The sequence below is a fragment of the Patiria miniata genome, unplaced genomic scaffold (genome assembly GCF_015706575.1).
Source record: "Patiria miniata isolate m_02_andy unplaced genomic scaffold, ASM1570657v1 HiC_scaffold_9, whole genome shotgun sequence".
NCBI classification, from domain to species: Eukaryota; Metazoa; Echinodermata; class Asteroidea; order Valvatida; family Asterinidae; genus Patiria; species Patiria miniata.
In genome coordinates, this window is record NW_024037076.1 from 12,575,901 (window position 1) to 12,588,503 (window position 12,603).

Consider the following 12,603-nt stretch of genomic DNA (forward strand, 5'->3'; position numbering starts at 1 on the left):
AGCTTTTTACTCACTACAGTTTCTTCAATAATCCCTGAAACTTTTGCCTCGCAAAGTTGCTGTTGTAAGCATTGCCTCACCAAAAATTCAGCTTTTAATTCTAATTTTACAGAGAGTTATCAAAATCCAAACGTGAGACATCATGTTGATGTGTGCTGCAATGGATTGTGCAAAAAGACTCCTCAGCTACAACATTTTCATCGTGTAGAAAAAACAGTGCCCTCTTTTTGATCAGAGTGAATTCAGAATGTTTCATTTTTTAACAGAGGGCGCTATGTTCTTTTGGCCATCGATTAAAAAAACCAGTAAGCTGCAAGGCACTAAGTGCATCTACCCAGAATACCTTGTAAATCACATGCACGTCTCCAGATCGTGGAGAATGACATGGATGGTTTTTGAACTGCCAAAAACCTGCCTCAAAATTGGATTTAAGGTCTCAAATTTCGCAGGTGACATGCTTGTAACTATAGCATTTTGATGTATGTATTGTGTGGGCATTAATTAGCCGAATGGTGAGTTAAAAAACGTCAGTAGTAATTTTGCACGTTTTCATGCACTCACGGTCCCAGTCTGGGTAATAGCTATGAGGTTTAATTGCCAATCCAGTCAATCACGTTGAAAAGCTTATCAGTTGCTTATTTATTTAAGGGACATTACGTCTTGGAATGCGTCCAAGTGGGCTACAAAAGGCGTTTTAAACGAAATGATGTTAATTGGAAAGAGCATTTAAAAGTCGGATATAAACAACCACACAACCATCCTTTAAAAACAGGGCATTTTTGTGTTATTCTTGCGAAAACCATGCGAGAACGAATTTCGGGGGTCAAAATTTTTACTGTCAAAAATCAAGTTGTTAAGTGCTGGTTGTGAATCCTGCATCGCATTCTACAGACGTGCAAGAAACAACATTTACATATTTGCGCTGGGTGCATTATGTGACACTCACACAATGCATATATCGTAGATAGAATGGACACGGCTAGAAATACTTATGCATATATATGCCACAAAATTGTCACCACGTCCGATTTAAAAAAAAAGACACTGAGCTTTTTTATCTTTTCTCGGGGAACGGTAAGACATTAGGATAATTTGTTTCGATCAGACCTTTGAATATGAAAAGTAAATACTCCAAAGCATACAGTTTTGGGGGATTTCAGGCCATAGTGCCCCTTTAACCCTATTCCTGCCTCACTCCTTCAAATTCAACCTGGTGCTTTTGGAGGATTTTAAAGGATTCAGGAAGTATGCCTTTGAAGTGCCAGATGATTTTGCAGGCACTGTGTCAAGGTCTTAAGCTGTACCTTGCCTTGTTTATGTTCAGCCATGCATAAATGTAGGCCTACGTTATCCTGCTTATGGATATCATCCACACTTGTAAAACATCTCAAACAAGAGTTGAAGGCCTTTGCAGGCTTCAGACAGTGGTCACCTAGTCTAAGGATCAGGCGTTTACTTGTGCAGAGCCACACTACAACGTCTGATCCATCCAAGCATGGAAATTTGATGCGACCCCGCGCGCCAGCCAAACATTTTGATTGACCAATAACTGCTGTGTTTTTCTGATGCAACAGTGGCTTTCCGAAGGCGCTCGCTGAATGGTCAGAACCCGGAGGTCAAAACACAGTGTTGTTTTGCATAATCTGCAAGCACATCATACCCTTCACTGAACAAATTCAAGAAATAAGGAATGATTCTGGAGCAAATTCAAGAAATAAGGAATGATTCTGGAGAACCGAGGAAGTATCACATTTTGCAGGATTGAGGATTCAGCCCAGCCAAAAGGGCCTAGGGGGTTAGGATTAAAGTTAGTGAAAAGTTCTGTACTAATGTTTTCTTACAGTTCTCGTGCTGGCCGCGTAGTAGTCAAAAGCCGCCTTGGAGGCTCCGCTCTCCTCAAACTCCGTTCCCGATTCACCGGCTGAGGTTAGACTGGTCGTGCTGTATTCAGAGTAATTGCTGTTCAAGGAGGCGCCCGGATCCAGATTTTGCGGCAGCGAAGACAGCGGTTTGTGTCTCTGCCCAAACGTTGTGTAGCTGCCCGGATATTGCGTCATCGGTTCCGTGTTCTCTTCAGGTAACTGTTGCTGCTGCTGTTGTTGTTGTTGGTCATAGCTGTATGCATTAGGCTGACTCTGAGTTGGGTCATTTGCGGAACCCGCAGTTGACGCTGCTGGCTGGTAGTAGCCGCTTGCAGTCAAGGTGTAATCGCCAACTGCAAGTTAAAAAACCCCAAAATGACACCGATATTTTAACACTGCTTACATTGTGCAGGGACATATGGTAACATGTATGCAATTTGTAGGCATGATTAAATTACAGCCATTAACCCTCCTATGTAAACATACATTCTGCGCAAAATTGTCCTTTCAGTCAAAACCAATCAAGTGACTCTTTGTAACAGTTTTTAACATCTTTTAAACAGCAGGATTAACTGGCTGAGACTGTTTATGTACCGGTAACTTGATACAGCTATGCTTCGACTGTAGGTGATTGATAAGTCAAAAGTTGCAGTGTCATGTTTTGAACTGCGCCCGAAATCAGCATCCGGGACACGTTCTCATTCAGCCGATTGTAGCCACGCGATGTCACGCACTAAAATGACAAATGAGAGCAACCAGGCGTGTGTGCGTCGTATCAACGCTTGCGCACAACCATACACGAATACACCAAATAACAAACCAACTGCAAACGGAAATTTCCAAAAATGCGTCACTAGACGCATCTTTGAGATGCGTCTAGTTACTGTTTTCTTTACAGTGACAGCATGCCAGAAGGAATAATTTCACAGGGAGTTTAGTGCCATTACTATCTTTAAACCAAGTAAGATTTTCAACTATAACTTTGTCAGTTACTTTTTGGATAGCTGCAATTGACATACTATATACCGTTAAGGACTACATACCTGCAGTGTACGGTTCTTTGCCTTCTGAGCTGGGCACCTCAAAGGTTGGTCCGGTGCTCTCCACACTGCCCCCACTGTCCACCGTGCTGAGATTGCTGTAGGATTCCACCCAGGGCATCGGGGTACCAGACGAGGAAGAGGGTAGTATCTGCCCCTCCTATATAGAGGGAAGGGGGGAATTATGGTTTTTAGGTTCCATAAAAAAAGCATGGCAGACTCTTCCGAAAGAACTGATAAGGTGGTTTTTGAATTGTTAGCCCTTTCCTAACCATGGGTGACTTTTGTTGACAAGGAACTACCCCCTGCTGCTAATCACAGAGGCGACTTTAGTCGACCAGGCAACCACAAAAAAAAAAAAAACGTCAACACAAATGTATGCCTAAAAAGCTTTACAGACTTCACGTAATCAATAGGAACTTTTAAAAAATGGAATTACATGTAATTGCCTTAACTGGATGGAATTGAAACAATGCGCTACGACTTTCATGCCAATATATCAGCTCGCAGTCGGTAGCGTGCACCATTTTGAGCCAATACAGACTGAGATGATTTCAAGGAGTTTACCAAGATTGAATCAATGAAAATATGGATGGAAACAGGATACGAACTTACATTCATTTGATTGAGTATATCTTGCAGCCTGTTCAGCCAATCAGGAACAGCGGTCTCTCGGCCGTCTGAGTATCTCTCATCATGGTAGATCAGACGACTGGCAAGCTTTACGGTTAAAGGGTGCAAATAAGATAAAGGATTCCATTACTGGGGGCCGATATCACAGAGTTGCTGAGCTGAAAATACTGCTTAGCAAAATTGCACGTTGAGCAGGAACTGGCAGGGTACCAGTCAACAGCAACACACATGACATGACATCATAGCCTAGAAAGATATTTCACTGTAGGGCCATCACAGATTTGTGCTTTGAAAGAATAAAGGTTGAATAACAAGCAATTTTCAAAATGGCTTCCATCGCTTATTACTCTACCCTATAAAGTTTCATGAGGACATAATCTGCAATGGCCCTATAGCCAAATAGCAATCGGTGGCTTTTACCTTCTACAGCAGTCAGTGGCTTTTCCCTTCTTTTCTTTTGGGAAATAATACCCACTTGTCACTCTTATGTTGACAATTTTCGACAACAACGTTTGTTACATTTTGTATACAAATATCGGGAATCAAGGATGATGTTCGGTATAGCCCAATGTTCAGCATAGCGGTGTTCGGTATAGCGATGTTTGGTATAGCCCAATGTTCGGTATAGCGGTGTTCCACTGTAACTTCTAGTGATATCCTGTTCTTTCCAATTACTTTTTCACTTGATATTCATTAACCGTGGGGAACATTGTGAAACATGTTGCATTCTTACCTGGTAGATCTGAGTCACTAGCGTAGTGCTGTAAAGACTGGGCATGTACACCACGGCATTGGCCACCACCTCACAATAACTCAGAGCCTGAAGGACAACGACAAAATGAAATCTTGTTCTTTAATTGGTCAGTCATTCAACTAATTAATACATAATATAATAATGCGTATTTATAAAGCGCACGTATCCACCATTATTGGTGCTCAAGGCGCTACATCATTATTACCCCTGCTCAATGGGCCAATGAAACATTTCAAATACCATCTCAGCTCCCTCGAGAGTATACAGCTCGATGCTGCCATTTTGGTGCAAAGCAGCTAAATCAACCACAATAACCATCTCTGCCCTCTCAGGTACCCAATTTACTCCTGGGTGGAGAGAAGCAATAAGTGTCACACCATAGTCGCAGGCTGGACTTGAACCCACAACCTGCAGAATGTGCGTGCTTCGCGCCATGTGCGTACTGCGCGCCATGTGCGTACTGCGCGCCATGTGCGTACTGCGCGCCATGTGCGTACTGCGCGCCATGTGCGTACTGCGCGCCATGTGCGTACTGCGCGCCATGTGCGTACTGCGCACCATGTGCGTACTGCGCACCATGTGCATACTTCACGCCATGTGCGTACTGCGCGCCATGTGCGTACTGCGCTCCATGTGCGTACTTCGCGCCATGAGCGTACTTCGCGCCATGTGCGTACTTCGCGCCATGTGCATACTTAGCGCCATGTGCGTACTTCGCGCCATGTGCATACTTTGTGCCATACGCACACGTGCCAGTACGCTCTCAAAAGTGGTCGCAACGTGTCATCTACTGATGCTCGGTGGTTGAGTGGCAAGACGTCTGCACTAGAAAGCAGGAGGTCGTGGGCTCGAGTCCCACACGAGTGATTTGTTCCAACTTTCAGTCAGGAGGTAACAGTGCACAGAGTGTTTATACAGTGTCGATGAAGGGCAAAACCTAATATTGATCTACCGATGGTGCATGGAGTTCATATCCCTCATTGTAATGAACTGAACCTTTGGGAACTCCTTCCCACGCCAAGACAAAATCCCAGTGGGGTCGTACCTGTGTCGTTAACCCATGTTCAGCAAGCCGGGTTGCGTAGATGAACTTGTACGGCTGGTAGTTTGGCAGAGTGTACTGTTTATTGCACAGCAGCTGAGCGTACTCGTATATCTCCGTCTGCTGTATGCTCTCATTCAAGGCAAACAATTTGAAAGGAAGACTGAAAAAAAAAAGCACGAGAAGTTCTTGTTGTTTCATTTTGTTGTATTTCTTTGTGAAATAAAAAACATGAACTGTCTTTCTACAAATACTGACTACAAATAAGAAGTTAGGAAGCAAACAAATTTCGTTTGTAAAACATGAGTCATTTTTCTCTTCCAGTTGGTGGTAAAAAATAAACTTGCACTTGGCAAAAGCAAACTGCTACATTACATCAATACACAAAATTTTGACATTGTTCTGTGTGCGGTTCAATGGCAACAAACAAATCCGAAAACACATCAGTGTAACTGGTCACAGCAGCTGAAACAGGCCAATGAAGGCTGCATGGGCCTTATTCACACGACTTATTTTATAGGAATTTGTATGATATTTGTTGGGTTTTTTTGACAGAGCTGGGGTTGTTTTTTTTTTACCCCCAAAACCCCCCCTCTGGATCCGCGCCTGGTGATTTCATTTGTACGCGTAAAGTGTTTGCCTTTTGCGGACGTTGAAGAAACCACAATTTTTTGCATTGGTGATTGGTCACCGCGCACTGTTCCCGAGACACACAATGTGTATAGCGTACATGAGAACGACACGAAAAACGTATTCGTACTCCGTCATGTCTGATGTAAACAAGCGGGGTTTTTTCGTCTTTTCTCGGGAACGGTAAGACATTAGGTTGGTTTCCTTTCAACCAGATGTTTGAAATAGGCTAAGTAAACAATCCAAAACATAACATTTTCGGGGATTTCAGGACCTAGTGCCCCTTTAATCACTACGGTAATTAATTCCAGTCTGCTTAACTGAGTAATTTAAAATTTGTAATTAAACATTCCCTAATGTTTAAAGCCAGATAAAAAAAAAAAGACAGTAAAAAAAGGCTGCATTATGCCTGCAAAAATAGTCTGGCGCCATCCCATTCAACAGTTAAGAATTAGTCATATATGTTCAGGGAACTCAACAAAAAGGCCCAACTCGTGAATAAGGCCCATAAACATGATTGCTACATCGTGTTCTTGGATAATGCAATTTCATTGGTCCACAACAGCCATGTGACCAGTCTATAAAAATAATTGTTTACTATATATGTTATATAAAAAGTTGCATATAAATCCTGTTGCATATAAGTTACCTCATATACACTACGTTGCATATAAATTACCTCTGCACTACGCGTGTGCGTAGGGCAGGCCCTCGCGCCTCGCCACTGAGAATTACAACCACTTAGCCTCATGTCCCGTAGCAAAGCTCGCAGTTATCAACAGGTTTCACTGCAGTAAGTTTATTTACATGTATTTCTTGCCTAGAAAGTTACAAACCTTTATTCTTTTAACTTACTGGCATGATACACATTTGTAACAAAACAATTATTGACTGCTGCAATGTGAGATATGGTATTAGTAACCCCCTCGGGGCGAACAGCACCCTCGGCTTCACCTCAGGTGCTTTGTGCCCCTCCGGTTTTAAACATGCCATATCCCACATCACAGCAGTCAACAGTTGTTAAACGGAGCAACCCGCCCAACATACCTGTGACTAGCACCCAGCAGCACCATCTTATTGGTCCTCTTGCTGTAGACACCAAACCCAACCTGAGCCATCAGGTAGACAAAATGAGACGCCTTCAACAGACCCCTGGAGGCTACAGAAACAGTGTAACAAAACAAAAAGAGATCACAGGGTAAACAACTTGGAATTTTGGCACATATACAGTTAACAACTTGGAATTTGACACTTGAAATATTCATAGTCAGAAGCAAAACCCTGTATTTTTTTTTTTTTAAATGATTATGGGGGATGAAATAATTATTGCAAGAAGACCTAAAATGCTTCCCATTTGCAAGCGGTATGGACATGAACACTGGGGCCATTCTTTGTCACGTGTGTGACATAAAATTGGGCTCTTCTGATGGGTTGCCTCTTCACTACATCTGACATACTTTCACTAATTCATCAGGTTAGTTTTTAAAGTGTGCAGAAAAAAAAACTTGTCTGCATTTCAGCATGGATGTGCAAGTGCCTTTTCGAGAAATTTTAACACCCCCCCCATGCAAATGCCTGTGCTTCATCACTGCATTTTTGAAGCGACCATGATTTTTCTTAAGTAAGCCAGTAGTAGGCTTTTCATACCAAGTGAATCTCCCAGCGTGATGATACTCTTCATGTCCAGCTCCGAGTCCTGGCTGAGGTTGGAGAGGATCATGGCCAGATGAGGCCTCCAGTCACCCCACTTCTCATCGGCACAACTCTGAGGGGGAAATAAGGCACTGAACATGAGATTGAGTCACAATAAGGGCCAAAAAAAAATAGTCGGTCTCTGGTCAGCGCGCCCATCGATTTCGATTGCACGCGTCAATTTCTTTCTTTTTTTCAAAAAATTTCTGCGCTATCTACAACATTGTCAAGTCCCAAATAATTCGAAAATTGGAAAATTGGAAACATTTATTACAGACATAAGGCCAAAAAAAAAAGTCTCCGGTTTCTGGTATGCGCGTGCGTCACCGTAGCCATGCGCGTCGGCAAAATGAAAAGGTTTTTTATCAATGAAAGATGATGTCTCAAATTCACTGGTTTGACTGGAATCCTGCTGCTGCACAATTTTAACGTGTTTTTAGATTAGAATAAGCTTTACATGGCTTCCCTGGACTCCCATGTATTTGCACTAAGTCTAGTCGGGCACCATTTGCAGTCATCAGCCGACATTTGAGGCAAAAAAATCAGGTAAAAAAAAAAAAAAAAAAAAAGCCGCGTCGCCGCACCACTTTTTGGGCAAGCTCCATACCAGAAACCGGAGACTTATTTTTTTTGGCCTAATCGTAGGTTGATTTTTTCTAGTCAATGTCGCATTCAAAAGTGAATACCTTTTGAACTGCTCTCCCCCCCCCCAAAAAAAAATGTAAGCAAAATGTACTTCTCGAGTGAAACTCGACAAAACCACACACAGTAACATCTTCAAACTGAATAGAAGCAAGTTTTGCTCAACTCACAGTGACAGCAGCCGGTTGCCTGTCGGACATGAGTTGATACAGAGTCTGCAGGGGGTCATTCATCGGCAGACTGTTGGCAAATCTACAAGGAAATGGACAAAGGAATGATATTACAGCACACCATTATGTAGGAATGTGCATAGAGGCTTAGAGGAATACCCGACTGCTGATGTCAGAAACTAGGGAAAGTCTACCATACAAGTACGTCCAAGGGCGGATCCAGAACACAATTTTGGGGGGGGCCAAAAAAATTTTTGGTTCCCCCCAAAAAGTGGGTCAAAAAAAATTACGGCGTAAAAATTTTGGATTCTAGATGTTCTGTGGTGTGATCTGAGGCGATTTCTGACCACTTTAACCAATGTTTTTTTTGAGGAAAAGATGGTGGTGTACTAATTGCCCAGCCTTTATTGCTATGTCAAAAAGTGGGTCAAAAAAATTACGGCGTGGGGTTCGGGGCCCGCTTAAGGGCCCCGAAAATTTTTGGGATTCTAGATGCTCTGTGGTGCGATCTGAGGCAATTTCTGACCACTTTAACCAATGTTTTTTTTTGAGGAAAAGATGGTGGTGTACTCATCAAAAAAATTACGGCGTGGGGTTCGGGGCCCGCTTAAGGGCCCCGAAAAAATTTTGGATTCTAGATGTTCTGTGGTGTGATCTGAGGCGATTTCTGACCACTTTAACCAATGTTTTTTTTGAGGAAAAGATGGTGGTGTACTAATTGCCCAGCCTTTATTGCTATGTCAAAAAGTGGGTCAAAAAAATTACGGCGTGGGGTTCGGGGCCCGCTTAAGGGCCCCGAAAATTTTTGGGATTCTAGATGCTCTGTGGTGCGATCTGAGGCAATTTCTGACCACTTTAACCAATGTTTTTTTTTGAGGAAAAGATGGTGGTGTACTCATTGCCTGCCGTTATTGCGATGTCACATAAAAAAAAAAAAATTGATTTCGTTTTTGGGGGGGGCCATGGCCCCCTTTGGCCCCCCCCTGGATCCGCCCTTGAGTACGTCACCTTTTTTTCAATCAATTTCCAAGTGCCAAAAAAGTTACTTTCTATGGTTTTTCATCTATTTTCCCTCCTCGATATTTTCACTCTCTTACCTCCTCCAATCCTCTTTATTTACAAGCTACTTACTCCACCGGGTTTTGAACCCGCAATCTTGTTATTTAATCACACCAGCCTTATCCGCTTCACTAGTCGAACGATCGTTGCCAGTAAGGGACTATTTGATGTATTTAAAGTATAAGGCTAATGAATATTTAACACACTAAATACTCATGACAAATTAAATATTCTTGGTGACGTATTGCACTATCGTTGGGTACAGGTGGTCACGCCCATTGCATACATCAATAACTAATGCCACAAATGGCCGCCAAGACCGTCTGCTGCCGAGCTGATGTGTGCATCCAAAGTGGGCTCTAAAAACACATTTTTCCGAAAATGTATTCACATTTTCAGAGCTTTCTGGATTCGTCTTAAGTGAAATCACAAGGTAAGGTGAACATTGATTTGATACCGTTTGATCAGTCAAAGACAGTCAGAAATTCAATCCACTTCCATAACTTATACACATATTTCAAAAGGCACCGTGGATAGTCAAATTCCATCAAGACACAAAAGCAAGTAACTGTTACGTACATTTGGTTTATCCATCTGCTTAAGTCAAAGTATACATGTAGCTGTACCAAGCTCCAATGATAAAAACAAGTGAATTATAATGAAAGAAATCCTGACTAATTCCCCACTCTTGGTATGGAATGGATTCTACTCACCTAGTCATGACGCTGGTGTGTGTTCTACTATCCATCTTGCAGGCGAGGAGGAGGGCGTGGCCCCACAGGCCCGCCTTCATGGCAGCCTCCAAGGCATCCTGGGAAATAACAACATCATGAATAATCATGTATACCTTCATATATTATAATGTGTACATTCATGAATAAATATGTATCAGACCATCCCTAATGGCAGCCCCACGGCATCCTGGGAAGCATAACATCTTCTCAACAATAAAGCCTTTTCGGAGTTCCAACTGCGCATTCATAACCTGTGACGACGCACATTGTGTGTCTCAAATGGCCTTTGACAACATCGCGCCACTGACTTTACAAAAAGGCTGTTTGTGCATTGTGGGTACTGTCAAAGGGCATTTGAGACAAACAATGCGCGTTGTCACAGGTTACGAATGCGCGCAGTTGGAACTCCAAAAAGGCTTATTGGTGAGCGCAAGGCCGAGACTATTCAGTCAAATGTTGCTTCTGATGGGGATGACAGTAACACGGTTCATGCCCCGGCGCACTACAACTTTGAGGAATTTTCCTGATACTATTGAAGATCTTGTTAAGAAACAGATTAGTTCAATGCCTATCAGGAAAGCAACTGGTCCCTATGGCATAAATGTTAAGCTTCTTAAAAGAGGTTGCGGAATGCTGAAAGTCGTTTTGTTTCTTATTTTGTTTTTTATTGTAGAGTAGACCCATAAATATCATAATGACAAACTCCCGTTCTTTTGTAATGTGCGTTTATATGTTTATAAAACTGAAATTCATCGAGTAATTTGTTGGTCGGCGAGCACATAATTGAAATCAACAGTCGTCGGGTTCTTCGTAAAATGAGAAAAATCGTGACGTAATAAACAGGACTCGTGTATACTACGCTGCATCGGGAGTCCTGTTTATTACGTCACGATTTACTATGTTTTGTTTGCTGCCCCCAACGACGACTTTTACACAAATTGCACGTTCGGGTCGAAACAGGACCTGAAAAACAGCTATCAAAAGTACCTTTTGTACTCATTTCATGACAGACACAATAGTCGTTTTTATTTCATCACACCTTAGGCTACATATACCCGAAAAATGACTGAAATGTCTTCGAGCATTCCACAACCTCTTTAAACTAACATGCCCCCATATTATTGGGGCGCTTACTTGTATTTTCAACTTGTCACTAAGAACTGGTCTTTATTCCGATGCGTGGAAACATGCCTCAGTTATTCCCATCCACAAGGGTGGAGATAAGTATAGTGTCAATAACTATCGTACCTCGATGAGAACAATTTGATTTCTGCTTGCCAAATCAGGTTTAAGACCACTGCCCTCGACGGACACCACTTTGCATAGATTAATTAATCATTTTGTCTTTATGCAACAGATTTAGGGAAAATGACAGGTACCGTTTTTATTGATCTTAGTAAGGCATTCAATTCTGTCAATCAGTTTATCCTCTTATAGAGAAGCTACAGAATGTATGCACTTGTCAGGGTCTGTTTTCAACTGGTTTGGTTCATACTTAACCAACAGCAAACAATTTGTGTGCATTGAACGGAACAAATCTAGTCCACTCCCGTTAAATACTGGTGTACCACAAGGGTCAATCCTTGGGCAACTGTTGTTCATTGTCTATACTATGGACCTTCCTTAGAACTATAAATCCCAAGAATTGTCAATTGTACAGGTACATGTACGCAGATGACTCTACAATAACATCAATATTTGAAGAAATCGAGAGCAGCCTTAACGAAGCAATGGTTAGAATAAACGATTTTATGAACATACATGTACATTGTATATATGCGTTCATGACAAAATAGAGAGGGTGACACAGAACCAATGCATTGTTGGCTGGAGTGGATTTAATCGACGTTTCGAGACAGTAAAACTGCTCTTCTTCAGGAATCTATACAAGTCAAAAAACAACAATAACAAAACTTAAACAAAACGAACTTAAACGACAATAACAGAACTGCGTTCATGCGTTCATGATATATATGTACATGCTTCAGATACATAACATTACCATTCGCTCTTTTCGCACTCCGCCACTGGGCATGCACAGCCACTGAACCAGCTATGTTCATTGTGTAAGGTTGCCAGAGCAAGGCTCTGCATGCCCATGGCGGAAGTGTGAAAAGAGCGAATACTGACCAACATGTATCTTGTCCACGTTTTCAATTCACATTTATTGCTTTGGGACATTCCACATCCTCACTGTCTTGAGCATTTCAACATTTAGTTAGTTTGAATCTCACAAGTAATTTTAATCTACTTAGAAATCTTCGAAACACTTTTAACCTCAACCTTTTCAGAATCTCACGAGCTGAGAGAAGAGATTGGTTACATGGTGCAACTGTTCACTATAA

General features: G+C 42.1%; 1 protein-coding gene across 1 annotated transcript in view; it reads right to left on the bottom strand.

Annotated features, from left to right (window-relative positions):
* LOC119720703 (protein transport protein Sec16A-like) overlaps window positions 1-12,603 on the bottom strand; it is a 75,356-nt gene that overhangs the window by 21,403 nt on the left and 41,350 nt on the right. Inside the window, exons 12-20 of the mRNA XM_038190510.1 lie at window positions 10,238-10,335; window positions 8,466-8,547; window positions 7,609-7,726; window positions 7,009-7,120; window positions 5,335-5,494; window positions 4,269-4,355; window positions 3,518-3,622; window positions 2,906-3,062; window positions 1,842-2,215 (exon numbers count right to left, since the gene is read on the bottom strand). Of these exons, the coding sequence (XP_038046438.1) occupies window positions 1,842-2,215; window positions 2,906-3,062; window positions 3,518-3,622; window positions 4,269-4,355; window positions 5,335-5,494; window positions 7,009-7,120; window positions 7,609-7,726; window positions 8,466-8,547; window positions 10,238-10,335 (1,293 nt within the window). The remainder of the gene's footprint in view (window positions 1-1,841; window positions 2,216-2,905; window positions 3,063-3,517; window positions 3,623-4,268; window positions 4,356-5,334; window positions 5,495-7,008; window positions 7,121-7,608; window positions 7,727-8,465; window positions 8,548-10,237; window positions 10,336-12,603) is intronic.